The sequence below is a fragment of the Acanthopagrus latus genome, chromosome 19, assembly GCF_904848185.1.
Source record: "Acanthopagrus latus isolate v.2019 chromosome 19, fAcaLat1.1, whole genome shotgun sequence".
NCBI classification, from domain to species: Eukaryota; Metazoa; Chordata; class Actinopteri; order Spariformes; family Sparidae; genus Acanthopagrus; species Acanthopagrus latus.
The window spans coordinates 14,416,274-14,436,342 of NC_051057.1; the positions used below are offsets into that span (position 1 = coordinate 14,416,274).

A 20,069-nucleotide genomic window follows, 5' to 3' on the forward strand; every position below is an offset into this window, starting at 1 on the left:
AAGTGGATAGAAGTTAATGAATGAAACATTAGACACAGGACTGGAGGAGATATGTTTCCATCACTACGCTCCCCGTTTCTCCAACGCTCGCCTGTGCTGAAGGATCTGGTTTCACACACCTGTTGGCTGTGCATCCAAACGGCGTGCTGTGCAGCTCCACAAGACTGTGTGTCTGCTGCTGTTTTTAATAAAGCAGTTTTTGTTCCAAAGAGAATGGATCTTGAAGTCCGGAATTCAAGGAGTTGGATGATAGAGTCCTGAAGGGATGCCTGTGTCATGGGCACAGAGCGCGAGGAGAACGAGCAGACGAGCGGAGATGATGATGCATCTCAACAGGACGCTGCCAGTGTGAGTAAAGATATTTTTAATAGAGTGTTATTTTTCGAGAGGCATTGTGACTTTAACTGTGAGGTAATTCAAATCCTCGTGTCACAATTTACTCGGGCTGTTTCTCCTGTTTTAAACCCGTGAGATGAGAGTGGACATAAGTCTGCTCACACATCAAACCATTTAAGTCGCATCTTTTTTTTTTCAAGTTTGATTAAATATGTGTAAAATAGATTAAACAGCAGTTGTTTTTTTTCCCGTGGGAAAATGTATATCCTGCTAACTTGTGATGGATGAAGTGCCGCTTGCACAGTATGGGATGACACTAAATGAATAATATATGTGCTCTGGGTAACTCAATGAGCGGCGAGTGCATTTCCCCTTCAACCAGTAAGAGAGCATCATTACCAGTAGACACAAGCTTACACCATAGGCGGCAGCTCAGCGGCTAAATGTGACAGTTTGGTTTAAGTCTTTGAACAATGACTTTCAGTGGACGCTGTGACATAATGAGGACCTTGATCTATTAAAACACGTGCTCACCCATATCTCTGCATTCAGGTTGATTAGCATATTGTTCAGTCTACAGTAATGTAAACTAATTGACCTGGATAAGGTATGGAGATAAGAGCTGAAAGGTAGCGTTGGGGTTAAGGCCTCTCGATGTGTCTTTAGTAATTTAGCCTACTTCTTGTCCTTGTGCCTTTTTGTCCCCAACACTGGATCCTGAGGGCAATGTTGCAGAAAGTACAGAAAGTCATACGTGATGAATTGTGAAGATATCATGTAAAAGTACAAAACGTTCAAAATCTTAAGTGTCAAAAGTACAAGTATAACTACATTATATGTATATTTACATGTACCTACTGTATACTATGGGTCCATCAATTATCAGTGAGGGAATGTAACCTGTATTTACTCAAGTACTGTACTTAAAAATACAATTTTCATGTACTTAAGTCCAGAACTTAAGGTATTTTCTGCTGATTTATGCTTTGACTACTAAATGTGGGGGGAAAATGTTAGACTTTTTACTGCACATTTATTTGATAATTTTTCATTACTAGTTACTTTGCAGACTGTATGCTGCATTAGAGTCGAAGTAGCACATTTTGATTTTAGTCAGATTAAAAAGAACTATGACCAGCATGAGTGCCTCAAAATTGTATTTGGGTACAGTATTTATTAAATGTACTTGGTTTCAATCAATTGCTGCCTGAGGGCTTCACTACACTTGATGAGGGACCTACAGTATCAAGAGACACATGTTTGTGTTCATATCATTTCAGCGTCATTAACCACCTGCCTATTAACAGCCACTCAGATTAAAGTGTCAACTTGAAATGCCAAGTGTAATTTACTGCATCAGAGTACGAACGTGTCCCCTCCTCCTGGCTGTAGATTGCAGATGTGTCTGTGGAGGTGGCCACGGTCGACCACACTCTGCAGAAGATCTGCAGGAAGTACAGGAAGACCAGACGGAAGCCCAAGGGACTCAAGAGGCTGTTGGCTTATCTGTTGAACATCCCGCACCTCGCCGTCATCATCACAGCCGTGGTGTTTGTGGTGGTGGTCATCATGTGGTCGCTGCTGTGGGTCTACATTTGTAAGTGAAAATGGACAGGAACGCTCACTTTTCAACAAAATGGGACTTTTTAAATTGCATATGACAACCTAATACATCTTTAAATGTGAGATATAATAATAATGATGTTGACTTAGTTCGCAGGGAGAGCGACAGTGGAGCTTATTTTGCCGGGATGTTCCGTGTTGCCAACGTGGAGTTTATCCCCGAGTACCGTCAGGAAGAGTCCAATGAGTTTGCATCCATGGCAAACAAAATACAGCATGTGGTGCGTATCAGTGTCACCCTGTTATTTAGTGGTTGTTGCTTAACGTGAGATCTGAGGAAGTCTTACTGTTAATTGCTGGTGTGTGCCGGTGCAGGTGAGCGATGTGTACAAGATGTCCTCGGTGGCCAGACTCTACAAGCACGCTGTCATTTCAGACCTCAGGTAGATAAGCCGATGATTATGATTTGTATTGTGAGTCTGGTTTAAACTGTGCAGCACACCCTGTTGTTTTATAAAGCTCCACTGTGAACTTCTCCTCACTCAGTAACACCAACAAGGGTGGTGTGCTGGTTCACTTCTGGATGGTGTTTGTGGTGCCCCGACTAAAGAGCCCCGCAGTGTGTGAGGAGTGTGTGGGTGCCATTTTCAGAGACTCGGTCCACACCAGCATGAAGAACAGGTCCAATGTGGGCTACCTGCTCGGTCTCCCTGTGGACTTGGACTCCATCCTCATTAATGGTGTGTTAGGGTTTTTACACATGCACTCTGACCGCGTTCATCAATGCAGAGATTGATTATTGTGTCTTTCCTGCAGCTGTTCAGCGTTCAGATTATACATCAGGAGCAGGTAGGATATTGATAATACTCAAGTTCTCTGTAATGAGAGTTACAGTGTGTGTCGTATTGTGTGTCCATAACCCTTATTTCCTCTTCTTCCAGGCTCAGAGTGTGTAGATAAGCTGTATGCCAACCTTCCTGGAGCGAGTGTCCCTCTAAACGTCTTCTCTTCATGGGGTGGTGTGAGCTGTCACGTGAAACTCACCTCTTTCCCCGGCTCCCTGATCCGCCTGACCGTCACCTCGTTCCTCATCGAGCCCAGCGACTGTGTGAGTGATGCCCTGACTGTGTACGATGCCCTGCTGCCCATGAGAGGGCGCATTCTGCACAGGTGAGTCTGCAGCTTCCATCAGACAGCTGATGAAGTTATTTTTTTCCCAAATTACCTTCAACACTTTCAAAAGGATTCTTACCATATGTCAATGTTTCTCCATACTTGTAGTCTTCCATAATCCTGCATACTAAAGAGTATCTCTGTCCTGCAGGCTGTGTGAGCCAGTGTCCAGATCCTTCTCCCTGGTGTCTACCTCCAATGTCATGCTGCTGTCCTTCAGAATGACTAATGGCAACAAGAGCTTCAGAGGATACTTTGAGGCAATTGCTGATGAAAGTATGACTCATTTAGCTCATGTTTTATTCTAATGGTTCCCAGCCTATTTGGCTCATGTCCACATAGAATAAGTAATGTCTAGATATGACCCCTCGACACAGAATGAAAACGTCTAGGCTTCCCTACAAAGGCAGACCATAGTAACTACTCTAAATTTGAGTGTCCAGCCACATGTCTTAAAAATTGTGACCAATTATTTGACCCCTCACACTAAAATGCAGATGCTGCACCTTATCTTTGTGTGAACTTGGAAACGATACAGTATAAGAGGCGATAACTACATTGTCCTTCTTATCTTTGTCCTGGGATAATCAAAATCAAATTTTAATTCATCATTAAATCATATCTGTATTGTTTTAATGCTTACATTTTTAAAAAGTTTTTAAATAGATGAGTAATTAGGACAAATCAAGCAATCCTCAAGTAATGTTTTGTGAGGTTCATCCTACTAAGGTGACAGTTACTACCCTTGATGCGGTCTGACTTGGTTTTAAATTTAAGTTATAACTTTAGTTTGGCAAAAATTGTGTTACTACACTAGAACTTTGTAGGGCAGTAGGGTAAAATCAATTACTCTCATCTCAAATGTGTTTTTAAGATGCCTGAAAGGATAAAACTATCTATGATGTTACAGGAAAAGAGCAGAGGAGTTGACAAAAGGAGACATAATTCCTTTTTTTTAAACGTAGCCTTTAGTCAACCAAGAAGCCCCTGTGAGACTTAAATCTCTCTCAACGTGGCGAGGAGAGCACACCAGCTGCACTTTTGAATGGAAATATAACCCACCAGACAAGTAATACATACATCAGAAACAGAAGGGAGACAGTAAATGTGACTGAAGTAACTTCTATACCCAGCATGTCCCTGCCCCCAGACTGTGGACCAATGCTTTATGCAACAGTGCTGTGTAACGTACAGTTTTGTCTGTCTCCGTCTCTCTTAGTGTGTATGTCTCAAATTGAGACCCGCTCAGAGCCTGACATCACAGGTCAGATCTACAGCCCCTTCTACCCCAGCCTACTGCCCCCAAAGTGCTCCTGCACCTGGAGGTTTGAGGTAGAGTACACACACGTGCATGACTTTTAAAATTGTGTTTTTCTTAACCTTTTCTAACTTATCGCTTTTTATTGATTGTGTTTCCTGCTTATATTCTATTCTAGACCCCTAACAGTGCGTTAGGAGTTGCTCTGCAGTTTCAGAACTATGTGTTGAAACCAAAGGACCTGAAGGGCTGTGACCAAGGCTGGTGGAAAGTTAATGAAGTCATGTACGTGTGGACAGCTACATGCAACCCCAAGCTAGAACGAATATTTTTTTTCTTTTTTACATTGTATTGTAACCTGTACATTCACTTATTTATCCACAACAACATCCTGTGACCATTGACTGATGGTTGATTTCCTTCCACAGTTTCTGTGGCAGCTACGTGGGACACCGCACGGTGTTTCGGATTGCTGACCACATCCTAGAGGTGGAGTTTCGCTGCAGCTCACGTAACTCTGTTCAGGCTTTTCAGGCATCTTACAGCAGCTACAATATCAGCCAACGTAAGCAGTGCGGCGCCCATAGCGTGACTCATTATCACAGTCAGGATACACTGTAGGAAATGACAGATCGGAGGTGTTTACGTGCTTAATCAGATCCCTTTCGCACGCTTTCTATAATTCTTTCCCTGCTTTTGTGTGCACCAGCCTGTCCAGAGAGCCACTTCCTGTGCTCCACAGGACTGTGTGTGGAGAAGAGCCGTCGCTGTGACGGCCTGGACGACTGCCAGGATGAGAGTGACGAGGTCTTCTGTTGTAAGTTGTCTTGCATGTTACGTAATACTGGTTGTTTAAGTGAACATTTTGCTTGAGGAATTAGCCGTGCATTGGAAAAATGGTTGCATATCTTCACAGCGAGGCCAACAAAGAACTGTGCTGGCAACAGTCCTCTGCATCCTTTGTTTGTGTGCAATGGAGAGACAGACTGCGAAAATGGAATAGACGAGATCAACTGCACTCAGGGTATGATTATTTTTACAAGTAGTTAAAAAATGCATGTTTCACCATTTAATTAATGATAATTGCAATATGTTCCCTGTTCTTGTTGTTGCAGAAGCGACCTGCTCTGCCATCAGGTATCAATGCAACAGTGGCTCCTGCATCCTGAAGAAGAACGCAAAGTGCGATGGTGTTCCTGACTGCAGGGACCGCAGTGATGAAGCCGACTGTGGTGAGTGCTCCATGTGCACATCTTGAAGTCACAGCCAAAAGGACACAATTACATTTATATTATATCGCTACAGACTTCTTGTGATCAACATTTTATTGAATGTGTCACCAAATATTGTTCACATGGTACCATAGAGAAACTCTAGACATATCACCAACAAAAAACACACTGGACAATGTGTTTTTGTGGGTCTTTTTACATTCTGTGACACATTATATCTGTGCAAGAAAGAAACATGCCTGAGCCTCATAAATTGCAGTTAATCCCAAAATGATTTAGCCATTCTTTTGTCAACAGAGGCCCAATCAAGAGCCATAAGGGTATTTGGTTCTTCTCTGTGGCAGCTAAACCTGCAAAGTCAAACGTTGCTTCAATGCAGCATGTATAAGAACGTCAAATGCATACAAAACAATGTGGTGAAATGAAATGGAGTAAAAAGTAAACATTTTTTTCAGGATATTTCATTTCATTTTCATTCTTACACAGAAAACTGATGATACTCATCTCAAACAACGTCATATCGCCTGGCGGTGTCTTTGGACACTTGAGACCAAAGATTAGAGATAGGAGGGCATTCCTAGAAAACATGGAGATATGTACTGATAGTATTCTGAGTACATTTAGTACAGGTTAAATTATGTATGAGATTACTACATAGATTACTACTTTTATAATTGGTCTAGCAACTTGACATAAAATGGCCCCTTTGCCATCATGTGGTATGATTCAAAAGTGAAAATCTAACTCATACTCAGACAATATATATTTGAACTCTGATAGATGTCATTTATTCATTTTCAAGAATTTGTTGAATTTCACTGACTTCTGCATTGTATTGGTCCATCCAGTTCCAACCAAATTCCAACCAAATTACAGAAGTAAGGTGCTATTTCATCCACTTCCATGACCCCAAACGTTTTCCTACCAGTTCATTAAGCTGCCAATTCAACCTAAGCCCTGGTCACGAACATTCAGACCCACCTGAATTGTTTCATAATGAAGCATTTGGTACACAGTGGTTATTCTGCCAGGAGATCCTTTATGAGACCTCATGAGAAAGTTGTGGCTATTTCATAATCCGCTGGGCAGCGTCCTCCAAACCTGCTGACCTGCAGCACTGAGGTGACCCAGCTGTAATAGCTTTCTTTGTCTGCTGTTATTTTATCAGAGGGGGTCTCAAGGTGATGGGAACAGTCTTTGATCACTTACTGATACCGGGGAGCGCACACACACACGCACATCAAAGCTTTATTTTTTAATAAGGCGGCAGCAGACCTGTCTGTCATGGTGATGACTCAGCATGTCGTAGTAGCAGCGGTGGTGAATGAAGGTGTACAACAAACACACACTCATACTGCAAACCCACATAGACTACTAGATAAATAAACAGCACATTAACTAATATTAAAGGGATATTCCAGTGTAAGTTTAATCCATAGTCTGACACACCTTGACACCGAGTACGACCCCCCGAGAGATAAAATTTGCAGACCGCTAGCTTACGTAGTTTTAGCATCCTCAGAAACGACCGCACAATAACAATACACTGCAGTAAATGGGTCCGAGTATAAATCGCCACCTAAAAACCATAAATAATACTCAGCACCAAACTTCAGCAACATTAGAAACAGGGTCCCAGCACATATTTCAAGGCATCAAACATTTGATATTGTTGCCGGCTTTGTCGGAAAAGATGAACAAAACTCACCTCTCTAGCTGCAGGCACATTGTGGGGAAGCCCTGAGAGTCGATTACCGAGTGAAAGTAGAGTTCAGCAGCTCAGTGAATATCACTACTGCCGGACTCTACTGCACTCGGTAATCGACTCATAGGGCTTCCCCACAACAAGGAGGCTTCTCTGGTGGTGAGTTTTGTTTCGTACTCGGTGTCAAGGTGTGTTAGATCATGGATTAAATTTACACCGGAATATCCCTTTAACATGCCTCGTTTTCTATTTTTTCTTCTACTGGGATACTCTTTTGTTAGAGGGAATAAATTTGATATCTAATATACTGCTCTTCCATCAAGGTCTTGTTTCTACATGTGCTAACATTTAGCTTCTTTACAATAAACCAAAGTTCAGTATGATATGATATGATTAATATAATAACATCATCACTGTGTACTCCTTAGCCTGCGGTCGTCCCTCCATGGTGAAGAGGGTGGGTTCATCGACAGGAGCTGAGCGCATCGTGGGTGGAGTTAACTCTGTGGAGGGCGAGTGGCCGTGGCAGGTCAGCCTCCACTTCTCTGGTAACCTGTACTGTGGCGCCTCTGTCCTCTCTGCTGATTGGCTCATCTCAGCAGCACACTGCTTCAGCAAGGAAAGGTGAGGCACCTAAAACAATCTGTTAATATTACAGCCCACCTCCTGTCTGACTCTCTCCTATGTCACTATGTTGAAGTATTACACTTTAAAAGTTGCAATGTGTAAGATTTGACAGGCTGTTGAATTCAATTATTAAAAACAAATTGGGGGGTCAGCATATCACTAGAGTAACAGCTGTGCATCTAGTGGTTCAGACTGGGAGCTTGGAGCACCAGAGCACAGGAGCCTTAGGCCATGGCAGGGCTAGCTGGTTAGCACCCTCACTTCAGTACATATCTCTGATACACAATATATTGACAGCATCACATCATATCTGTTATTTCTTCACATTCTGTTGATAATCTAGTTGATTTTTAAACACACCAAAATGTCTGTACATCAGTTTCATGTATTTATAGTTTATGTTTTTCTCACATTTCAACCCATTTAAATTAGTTAATCATATAATAAAGTTATTAGTTGATTTTACGATCAATACAAAGGCTTATGGCTCATCATTTTATGAACAGAGATTTCACTCACTGCACAACTCCTTTGTTATCACGTTCAGTTAGATAAGGTAAAATCTGTGCTACATTCAATGCCATTGACCTTTGACCTCTGCCTCTTCCAGGCTGTCAGATCCACGTTACTGGAGCGCCCACCTCGGCATGCTGACGCAGGGCAGTGCCAAACACGTGGCAGAAATCCAGCGGATCGTGGTGCACGAGTATTACAACGCGTACACGTTCGACTATGACATCGCCCTGCTGCAGCTGAAGAAGCCTTGGCCTCCCACCCTCAGCCCGCTGGTGCAGCCCGTATGCCTGCCTCCTCACTCCCACACTGTCACCGGCAGCCACCGCTGCTTGGTCACCGGGTGGGGGTACCGCTCCGAGGATGGTGAGCGATACCTTGGACTTTTATAGCCGCTGCCTAAATATATAGATATTTGTCAGTTGTGTGATCTATGTCCATGTGTTCCCCCGCTGCAGACAAAGTGCTGCCCTCAGTGCTGCAGAAAGCAGAGGTTTCTCTTCTGAGCCAGACTGAGTGTAAGAAGAGCTACGGACCCGTGTCTCCACGCATGCTGTGTGCCGGGGTCGCCTCTGGAGAGCGGGACGCCTGCAGGGTGAGCTCACATCTGACTGAATCACCCATAATGACCTGCATTTAAAGGGACAGTTCACCTCAAAATCCAAATACATCTTTTGACTCATACCTGTAGTGTTATTTATCCACCTAGATTTCTTTTTGGTTTGAGTTGCTTTATTTTGGTGTTATCAGCAATAAAAACTCTTCCTTCTTTTGAATATAATGGAGATAGACGGCACTCAGTTTGTCGTGCTAGGAATTATTTTCTTTCTACTGTTGTCTTTTCAGTCAGATTCCCTACATAGGACATTATCCTTTTTGATAACAACATTTGAGCTTCCCACCCTGGCTGCTGTGTGAATATGATCTATGAATGGTACAGAAACATGAAACTGCTCACAACAGGGTTTGTGGATTCTCTTGAGTAACCAGGCCTGGAAAAACACACTGCAGTTGAGTTTTACAAGTCTTATTTTTGGCACTGTAAGCATAACAAGCCGAGTGCCATCTAGTTCAAGACATCTGTAGGGCTGATATCGCCAGCAAGTCAGCAATGCTCACCAACATGATGGATTTATTTATTTATTTTATTTTTTTCGTGTGATGTGTTTCTTTAAATTATTTAAGTATATTTTTTAAGTTTAGGTATATTTTCTGAATCACCTGCACTGTTTGCATCTCAGGGCGATTCAGGTGGTCCTCTGTCCTGTCAGGAGCCAGGAGGGGGTCGCTGGTTCCTGATTGGCATAGTGAGCTGGGGGGTGGGCTGTGGTAGGCCAAACCTGCCCGGGGTCTACACCAGGGTCAACAAGTTCACCTCCTGGATCTACAGCCATATCAGCTGACATGAAACCTTCTTTTTCATCCACTGCCAGCAGATGTTTAAATATTGTTGCTTGGACAAAATAAAAAGAAGATAAACCAGACTCGGTGTGCTGTGTGTTTTTCAACAGATATTAGTGCACTGAAAGATTTAATTCTCTCCAGGTATCTTTGCTGCATTCCTCCTTCCAAGTCTGTTACTCTACGCCCATGCTATGATCTGTTCCATCCTCACAATGGTTCAGTTTGGTGCCAGATTTTGTAATTGCGGGTTTCTCTGTCTTGCTCTGCACCCCTGAGGAGCATCCAAGGACACAGCAGCCAAGCACCGATTGTAATACCTCGCACACGTTTCTCTCAAGCACCCTTTTGTCCCCCTCAGCTCTGCTCCCTCATACCCAGTGAGGAAGTCTGCCCACAATATCTGTCGCACGGATGGTTGTGCGGATTGTACCCTTTCATAGTGCTCTCATTGTCCCCCGCACTGCATTCTGGGGCTCCGTGTGACACCTGCCGCCCAGTTCAGGTAAACGGGAGGCGGTGAATGCCCGCCGCATCCGAGCCGCTCAGGTCGGATTTCTTGCGCTTTTTTCCCCCTCAAAGGGAGCGACGACGGGGGTTTCCTCTCTCTCTCCATCGTTTCTATGCCTGAGGTATTGTTGCATATCGCCTCTCCGGAGCTGAACGGGACAGTGCCATGAGGACTCTCCCCAAAAGCAAGACTTGCGAGGTGTACTGCGTCTCCGGGCATGGACACTCAGGCTGCTCCGCGGCGCAGGTAAGACGCCCCCAGGTTTTTTGTTTGGTTTTTTGGGGGGTTTTTTTCATTGCGCGTAAAAGTCTGTGCCAAACTGGGAATCTCCTTGCGCAAAAACTATTTCTCAATTTGTTCTCTTTGTAGTTCGAAATGAGTCAACTTTATTGACTTTTGAGAACTTTTCTACAATGCCAAAATGTGATGCATCATAATCAGACCTCATCTTAATTGTAGAGAAAAAAAAACCGTCTCTAGGCTATCCGGTTGTCTTTCTCATGAATGTCTGTGTCGTGAGCCACTTGATTGAGTGCTGACACCGCAGAGCCAGGCCGTGGGAAAGCAGACTCCTCCAGCCACGCTTTGTCTGCTCCCCCGGGGAATCCTGCCAACTCCTTAAATGTTTAAGGAGATCCTTTCAGCTCAGAGATGCTCACCGTTACTCTCCCTGAATCAGTGTCTGCTCAGTCATAATGCAATCTATGTCTCATTGATTTTGGCACAGAAGCTGCCTTTCATTTTATTGCCCCTCTGCTGTTGTCACATGAGGGTTAATCTCCAAACAATTACAAGCAACTTGAGCGGAGATGTAATAAAAAGCTAGTATGATATTTGAGTGCTTTTGTGTGTGTGTGTGTGTGTGTGTGTGTGTGTGTGTGTGTGTGTGTGTGTGTGTGTGTGTGTCTGTGTGTGTGTGTGGAAGGGAGAGGTGGAGTTGAAGGAGCCCACCCAGTCACCGAGCCCCCCCACGAAGCCTGAGGTGGAGGGGGGGCCGCAAGCTCCAGCCTGTGGCTCCTGGAGGAGATGGATGTTGGGTGTCCTGCCTTTCTTTCCCTTCGCTGCCGCCATTGCACTGACCCTCCACTTCTTAACATGTGAGCACAGACACTCTCCCGTCTTCTGGAAATGTGTTTATTACCGTGACTTCCACCTCCAGTGCACCTGTCTCACATCTCTACCTCCTCCCCTGCAGCTCCACCTTCCTCAGTGTTCTTCCTCGGCGGCAGCGTGGAGTTCCCAAACCTGAGCTTCACCTCAGAGCTGACTGACTCCACCTCCCCTCAGTTCCGCCTGCAGGCTCAGGCTTTGAACCATTATGTAAGTGGGACGGTGGACTTGTCTGTCACTGCCTTCCGTCTGGCTGACACTGTATAGTGCTGCTTGACCTTCCCGCTGTGGGCTGGAGCTGATGTCTCTGCTGTATCTCTGACATGGTTTCACTCCAGCAGGCTGCTCGTCTCTTTTATGCTGCGCTTTCAAAACACCGCCGCCCTCTTTCTCCTCCCTTGTCGTCTTTACATTCTTGTTCGTTTGCTTTTCTCTTCATGGGCTTTGTCCTCCTCCTTCTCACTTTCTGTTTTTTTTTTTCTTTTTTTTTCGGCACACCACTTTTCTCTCCTCTGTCCCTCTCTCTCTCTGGTGGTGTTAAATGTAAAGCTGAAACAGGAGCTGGGCACAGTGTGTGTGCGAGTTCCCCGGACCCCCTGGGACAGGGCCCTTTCAGGGCTGAGGACAAGCCCGGCATTTGTGAGTCCAGCTAGGCCCAGGCAGCAGGAGTGAGAGGAAGAGCAGGCCTTCAATAAAAACATTGTCTGTGTAGCTTTCACACAATCAGCCGCTCTGTACACCGTACACGACAGAGAGGTTTGACGCTGGGTTTGAGAGGGAGAGACAGGGCAGTAGGGCAGGCCGGGACGACAGAGGGATTGAAAATTTGGGTTTTGGAGATAAAGGTCACATGCACGGCTGCACATTCCTGCTGAGCGGTGGAGAAACGGTGAACCGATAGCTGTAAATCCCCTCCAAATCTGCTGTTACGCAGTGTAATGCTCCTTTAATCAGCTGTGAGGGTGAGTTAGCAGGCTTGTTAAGTGGTCATAGTATCTGTGCGGCCATCTGTTCATTAAAGAGCAGGTGAACTCAGGGCCAGGAGCCCATACCTCCCAGGGTCCTACCTCTACACGGCCGGTGGGTAGAGACACAATGGAGCTCTGTGCTGCTCACAGTCAACATACACACATGTAGAGTTTGATACACACACACGGGAACAATGCCTTTGTTGAACTCGGGCTGCATGTTCGACCAGGTGTGTTCATGTGTTGCTCACACTGGAAAAGTGACCTCACTTGCACCTCTGTGATGTCACACCTACTGTACAAACACGGTAACCCGTCTGTCTATTTTTTTTTTTTTTTCAAACAGATCTCAGAGCTCTACGAGTCCTCCCCATGGAGCTCTTACCACCTGCACTCAGGAATTACTGCCTTCAGGTACGCCGCACTGACAAAAAGCTTACTGAAGAGAGAAAAATGCATGGCAACAACACACTCATCTGTACATCGCCTGCAGAATAGCAACATTGTGAACCCCCTTTGTGTGACAGTGAAGGAGCAGAAGGGCTCAACGTCTTCTACTGGAGTAAATTCTCCGCCCCGGACGACGTTGCCATGGCGATCCGGAGGTCCAGCCCACAGAGGCTGCAGCGCAGGCTCCCTGGCAGCAACAAGGTGCTGCGGGACAGCCGCAACCAGCAGAGCTATTACATGGAGCGGGACGACAACATGCTCCACCTGCTGGGTAGAGGCGCTCACATATATACAGTACATGCACATTAAACACAGAAACGTGTTCCTCTTTCCTGAGGTCAGTATTTTCTGAAAAGACACACAGCTTTTGAGATTTTCCCCCCAAAATTTGTTTCTGCTTTGAGCACCAAAAGCCTTGTTGTAAACTGTTTCATATAGGAACTATTTGCTTTTATTCCAGTGCAAGATGTGAACATTTTTCGGGTAGATGCACGATGCCTTAAAGTAGTTCCTACAGGAAGCTCACAGCAAAATCTGTGGGTTATCCGTAGTACGCTCGAGTAATCTTCAGTCTATTTCCACTGTATTTGAGAGGAGTGTGTGCATACCATTCACACTAAAACAATCAACTCCTAACAAATAGGTTAAAACGCTACAGGATGCTTAACAGTCCTTTACATTTTAAATGCAAACACTCAATTAAGAACCACATGATTAACAGCTAACCCCTTGTAATTGCTTGATAAATATTCAACGAGTTGTTTTGATTTAATTTAATAATTAAAGGGGCTCTGTGTAACTTCCGTGTGGTGATAGAGACGGGTTGTTAGTTTATGTGAGCGGGCTCTATTTCTAAAGTAACGTTAGCTGCAGTTACTGTCAGTTAGCAGAGCAGAGGAGGTGCATAAAGTCACATCCTTTAGACTGTAAAAGTCCAACCCGAGTCCCCCACAAAGAAATCCACTGTCCAGACTCATTAAACAACAAGAGAGACACGGAAAGTCTTACTTTTTATGTCACGTTATCATAAATTATAACTTGGAGCACCTTTAAGTGTTGATAATGTTGTTTTATGTGTGTCCGTTGCTCTCGAGTGTTACTGGATCTGCAAAGTATTTTGATATCTGCTGTGTGTGTGTGTGTGTGTGTGTGTGTGTGTGTGTGTGTGTGTGTGTGCAGGTTTGGACCCTGATGACTATGAATCAGATGAAAAATCTGACAAGAGTAAAAATCCAAACAGCATCCAGAGTGGGAAGTGGCAGCTTGGCTTCCAAGGTGACTTCATATTACGAAATGTGGTTTACAAATTGAGAGTTAGAAATTAACTTTACTGTGATTTTCAGTGCAATCTTGATATCATGATGTTTGTGTATTCTAATGCGTTGTAACACCAAATAAATGTTTCCATCTTTTCCTCCGTCAAGCAATGTCCTTTGACCTCTATGCCAAGTATGGCAACAACCGCACCCTGAGCCTCGTGAGTCCCAAGAAGCCATACTACCAGTGGCGTCTCCGTGTGCCATCGGGTCATGTGGTTCGACTTGTCGTCCTCACCCTGCACGGCGCCACGCCTGGAAGCTGCACTGCTCACAAGCTCTCGGCGTATGACTTCTTGCTTCCGTTACAGAACAAGATAATCGCCAGGTAAAGACGTTTTGTGGCCCATTCCCTTTTAACACTGCACTGATCTCATTCTCATTCGTATGGTTTAAACCTTTCCTGAATGCGTCTGCTCGTCTCAGGTGGTGTGGGCTGCCTGTTTCGGGTTCGTCACCTGTCATGAAGTTGACGTCCTCCGGGAACGTGATGTTGGTCACCTTCTCGTTCAGCAGGCAGAGGGATGGAGCAGTCTTCAAAGCTTACTTCCAAGCCATCCCAAAAGCAGGTTTGATGCTCTCGCAAAAAAACAAGCAAAGCACACAAAGTTCTGTCTGGGTCTGGTGAGCGTATGTACAGCAAAGTTGATGGTGTTAGCAGTGTCACTTATCCGTGTCACCATCTCCCCCTGCAGGATGTGGAGGGTCAATTTCCTCCTGGAACGGCTCGATTACCTCACCCTACTACCCCTCCTATTACCCTCCTAACATAGACTGCACCTGGACAGTACGGGTGAGTCACATGACCGTATGTGCACCTGTCTGTGAATGGAAGAATGAAAGTGTGAGTGAATCATCTTTGTTGTTTTTCCCTCTCCACATTCTCAGCATGTTAACTCTGTTTTCTGTTTTCGTCAGGCACCCGTACCGGGATACCTGATCTCCATGACGATCGTGATGATGGACATTCAGGATTCCTCGTCGTCAGACGGCTGTGAGAAAGACTGGCTGGAGATCGGAGGGCTCAAGTGAGTTGTGAAGCTGAACTGTTTCTCAACCAAGGCGCCCAGAGGAAAGTCTCAGGATTAGCATTTCATTCACATCAGGCAATTTTTTAAAAATGCTCAAGACTTTCCATGTTTTATGTAGCTGCGTCTTTTCTGCTCTCCTCCGTGTCTAGACTGTGTAATCCAGTGTCAGACAGCAGCAAAAAGCGAGTCTACTCCTCTCCTGTCTCCCTCCACTTCCATTCAGATGAATCCCTCACTCACAAGGGCTTCTACCTGCTCTACCGAGCCTTCTCTCCAGAGGGCAGTAAGTAAAATCTGATGCTTTCACTCCACTGTGACAGTATGTCAGATCTACATGGGATGACATATGCTTCCTGTCCGTCTCCAGCCTGTCCCCGCCAGTTTCGCTGTGGAGACGGACGCTGCATCCCTCTGAGGAAGGTGTGTGATGGAGTGAAAGACTGCTCAGACGGACGGGACGAGGCTAGATGCTGTATGTCTGTTGCCTGAAGATTGTAGATTTAATATCAAAGACATGACCTGCGCAACACTCAGATTTGTATGCTTTTTCTGTTTGTGTTTGCATAAACACGCAAAACATGTAGCATCCTGCAGGCCAGGAGAAGTGTTGTGTGGGAACGGTCAGTGTCGGCCTCAAAGCAGCCAGTGTGTGAGTCACAGCAGCTGTGCAGACAGCAGTGAAGAGGGCACCTGTGGTGAGTAGACTGTCACTGTCATAACACAGGTGTGTCCTTGTGTGTATTTTGCTGATTAAAAGCCTTTGTGTTTGTTTTTAGGGGGTAAGTGTTACCACGTGTGTCCTAACAAAGTCTGTTTGCCGAAGTCTTCAGTGTGTGACGGTATTATTGACTGCAAAGACCGCAGCGATGAGCTCAACTGTACCAGAGCGTGTGCGTATTCATGTTATCAGACATCAGTGAATATGTTGTGTTTATACTGACTTAAATGCCCTTCGTTTCACGTTGTCTTTCATCCCTTTTAGATGTTAAAGGTTGCTCCTCATCCTCGTACAAATGTGCCAATGGAAAGTGTGTAAGTAAGGTTAACCCCGAGTGCGACGGAGTCAAAGACTGCTATGACAGCTCTGATGAACTGCGCTGCGGTAAGTTCTCACTCACAAAACTCCAACTGAGACTCGTGTAATTAAGACTAAAAAGACTTCCGTCTCTCCTTTCCAGCCTGTGGCACCAGGCCCAGGAAGCGTACTAAGATAGTGGGTGGCTCTGACGCCGGAGCAGGGTCATGGCCATGGCAGGTCAGCCTCCAGATGGATCGCTACGGCCACGTCTGTGGAGCAACGCTGGTCTCCAGCCGCTGGCTCATCTCTGCAGCTCACTGCTTCCAGGACTCAGACGCCATTAAGTAAGAAATGACTTACTTACTGAATTACGACAATCATCATTAATGTGGGCATTGTGTTTAGGCATGTCATGTCTGCAGATATTCGGATGCTCGTGCGTGGCGGGCCTACATGGGAATGCGTACGATGACTACGGGGAATAACGGAGCATCCACCAGGCCGATCCGCCGGATCCTCCTCCACCCGCAGTACGACCAGTTCACCTCTGACTATGACATCGCCCTTCTCGAGCTCGGTGCTCCTGTCTTCTTCAATGACTTGGTGCAGCCTGTGTGCGTCCCCGCGCCCTCACACACTTTCACAACGGGAACCAGCTGCTACGTCACCGGCTGGGGAGTTCTCATGGAGGATGGTAAGAAATGTTAAATATTATCAATGAAAATGAAGAGCTAATTTACAAAAATGTTTTTAGATCTTTTCCCTGATTTGAAAATCATACCAAACGTTTTGTGTTATATTAATGTATAGGTGAACTGGCCTCTCGCTTACAAGAGGCCTCAGTGAAGATCATCAACAGGAACACGTGTAACAAGCTGTATGATGACGCCGTCACTCCCAGGATGCTGTGTGCTGGGAACCTGCAGGGAGGGGTCGACGCCTGTCAGGTCAGTGCGTGCATTGCTGTTAAGAATTATGGAAAAGTACTGGATACTGTCGACAGTCATTCTTAGAATTTTTGTGTGACAATACACGGAACAATAGTTGTGATTTACCTTTTAGTCATAACCACAAAATGCGCAGCTGCCTCTGTGAATTCAATTCCTGTTTGATTTTTGAAATTTCCCAGAATTATATCTAAACCACAACAGATTGTGTCCACAGTAAGAGAGATTGAAAAACACATACATTTTTGCCTTAGTCACTATGCTTCACATTAGGTTAAGGTGAAGGGCCTCGCAGTGAGCTAAACACACTTCCAATACAGCTTGAGGACTGGTTGGCCTTTGAAGGTTACAGTTGTGAAACAGTAGGCTGTTGGACAAAAAATTCAATGATGGCAATTATTAGCGATCGGTCACATACTGCCTTTGAATGGCACTTGTGAGCTCATGGTTAAGACGTAAGTTGTGTAACACCAAGTCTAACAATTTAGTGAGCTAGCAAGCTGTTTTAATCAGCAGTTACCAAAACTGGCCCACGAGGGGTGATTGCTGACATTTTCTTTCATGTGTTCCCTTTTTTTTTTTTTTTTTTGTATCACTCAGGGTGATTCAGGAGGTCCGTTGGTGTGTCTGGAGCGAGGCAGGCGGTGGTTCCTGGCGGGGATCGTGAGCTGGGGTGAGGGCTGCGCGAGGCTCAACCGTCCAGGCGTCTACACACAGGTGGTCAAGTTCACTGACTGGATCCATCAGCAGACTAAAGGACAGGTGTGACTGAACACCTGACTGACACGAACAAAACTGACAGACAAAAGGTTTCAGACCTGGACTCCGTCTTCAGGCTGTCGTCATGATCGCATGACAACACCTTCAGTCAGTTTTTTTGGGAGCGTGTCCATGGCGACAGGCTAGCTGGGGGGCTTCATCATCCGTGCTCTAAACCAAACAACTTCCTCATCCAAACATCAACAGTGGCTATGTTGACATGCACGAAAAAATCAGTACTTAACTTGGTTATTTAAGCAGCTACAAGGAGTTTTGAATTCCCCGGTAGAGCGCAGGTGAAGACACAAGTGGAGCTTGGTCGGCCATTCAACAGATGGAGAGAATTTTCTTTATCAGTAAAATTACTATTACCAAGCAACAAATTTTTTGTAGTTTCCTTGTTGTGGGCTTTCATGTAACCCAGGTGCAGGAAGAGAAGTCAAACAAAGTTCACGCCGTCTCACAATCGTCATATTACAGTTATAATATTACAAATGATCAAGATCTTTACAGCAGAGAACAGTGACACTCATGAAAATGCATTCTTCACTCTGGGAATCACTACCGATTTTGTCCACAGGAGCCGCCAAATCCCACACAAAATTGGAGCTCCTTGCAGTTGCTTTAAATAAACCTGGTTTTGGTCCAGATCTTTGAATCCATCCACTTCACAGAGTTAACTGATGGTGTTAATAAGGTGACAGTCAAGTTTGGTATTTGACATGGAATCCATAGAATTTGACTCATTCCTTATGAAAATTAAAGTATCAACCCAATCAAGATGCAAGATGGCAAAACATAAAAAACACTGCTGGGTTTGAGTTTTCACTTTCTGCACACACTCACTGGTATGAGCAAGGTTATGTTGGTCAGTGCTGCTTACTGTACTTAAGTATTGGGATTCCTCTGTATTGGAAGAAACATACTTAGTACACAGTATTTTTTTGTTACAAGAAAGTAATAAGACAACGTTGGTAAAAAATCAGGTTATTACAAATACCACTTCCTGAAGCAACACGGAACCGTGTATTTATTTTTATTTCTCTGGAGACTCCTATTCATGATCATCACCTTATTTTCACTTCCTCCATGTTTTTACTCTTCACTTCCTGTTATCTGAAGCATGTTCTGAGTTGTTGTTGGAACATCAATCCAAATCCAAACATTTTTTTTTTTTAAAAAGCAAAGAGACTCTATTGTTATTGCGGTAACAATCTGTTGCGCTCCACAGGTTCAACAGCGATATAGTGTGTTTAAGTCTCCTCAGTCAGGTGGACAGGTCAGTACCTGCTCTCGTGGATATCGGGCCTCAGAGGAGATTTGAGGTTTTGCCAAAGTACGACCATTAGCCAGGTCGTTCTGTGCATGTAAATGTAGCCAGTGACTGTTCCTGTTTCAGTTCACCACAGAGTTGGTGACCAGGTCGACTGTTGCCAACAAAATACACGTCAGCCCTTTTTACTGACCGTGGAAAGAGTTCTCTCCCCTTGTGTATATTGTTGCCTTCGTCTATGTCTATGTCCATGTACTGTATATGCGTGTTCATGACTCACTGTGTGTGTTTAAGAGTTGTCATTGTACTGTATGTGTATGTGTGTGCATCTGTATATCATGCGTTTATCTGAGTCATAGCCCTACCTTTATCTGTAACTGTAGAGAAGTGAATAATCCCTCAGTTAGGAGGTGATAATATATTTTGCATTTCAGTTTAACTATGATTTTAATTTATCTTTATGGTGCCTCATTTGTGCTCCGTGCGCCCTGGAGAGCGTGATCACAGCTCACCTGAGAACTGTGCTGACGCTGGTGTTTCTCCTGCTCTCCCTCCTGGTTCGGCTCACATCACCACCCAGTGGTCAGTGTGCACAGTTGAGTCTTGATCTACTGTCTTGAGGGAATGATGCACCTTACACCTGAAGGATTAAGGAAAAAAAAAAAAAAAAACATGCAGCGTGCTTCATTTTTTAATAATATCAGATTGTATGCCTTTATGACAGTGGAACTGTGATGAGTTTGACTGAGTAACGACCCCTGTACGCTTATAATAGTGATAATAAATTGGGTTTATAAAGCACTTTTCTTAACAAAGTTACACGGTGCTTTGCAAAAGGAAATACAACCAGACACCGCAGATACAGCTGGACCAACATA

At 44.8% G+C, this 20,069-nt stretch overlaps 1 protein-coding gene across 1 annotated transcript; it reads left to right on the top strand.

Annotated features, from left to right (window-relative positions):
- The first annotated feature begins 54 nt into the window (after positions 1-54).
- On the top strand, positions 55-19,503 carry LOC119009124. Its single transcript, XM_037080146.1, has 37 exons — positions 55-348; positions 1,729-1,933; positions 2,050-2,180; positions 2,275-2,342; positions 2,446-2,639; positions 2,716-2,748; positions 2,841-3,069; positions 3,224-3,348; positions 4,292-4,404; positions 4,509-4,615; positions 4,759-4,895; positions 5,040-5,147; positions 5,247-5,354; positions 5,446-5,562; positions 7,696-7,891; positions 8,505-8,773; positions 8,866-9,002; positions 9,649-9,805; positions 10,441-10,565; positions 11,245-11,416; positions 11,515-11,639; positions 12,744-12,811; positions 12,925-13,118; positions 14,027-14,122; positions 14,272-14,491; positions 14,590-14,732; positions 14,859-14,956; positions 15,082-15,191; positions 15,344-15,477; positions 15,562-15,666; positions 15,779-15,889; positions 15,971-16,084; positions 16,177-16,296; positions 16,373-16,556; positions 16,635-16,906; positions 17,023-17,159; positions 17,760-19,503. The coding sequence occupies exons 1-37, from the start codon at positions 277-279 to the stop codon at positions 17,925-17,927; spliced, it is 5,202 nt and encodes a 1,733-aa protein (XP_036936041.1). The 5' UTR covers positions 55-276; the 3' UTR covers positions 17,928-19,503.
- Positions 19,504-20,069: the final 566 nt, after the last annotated feature.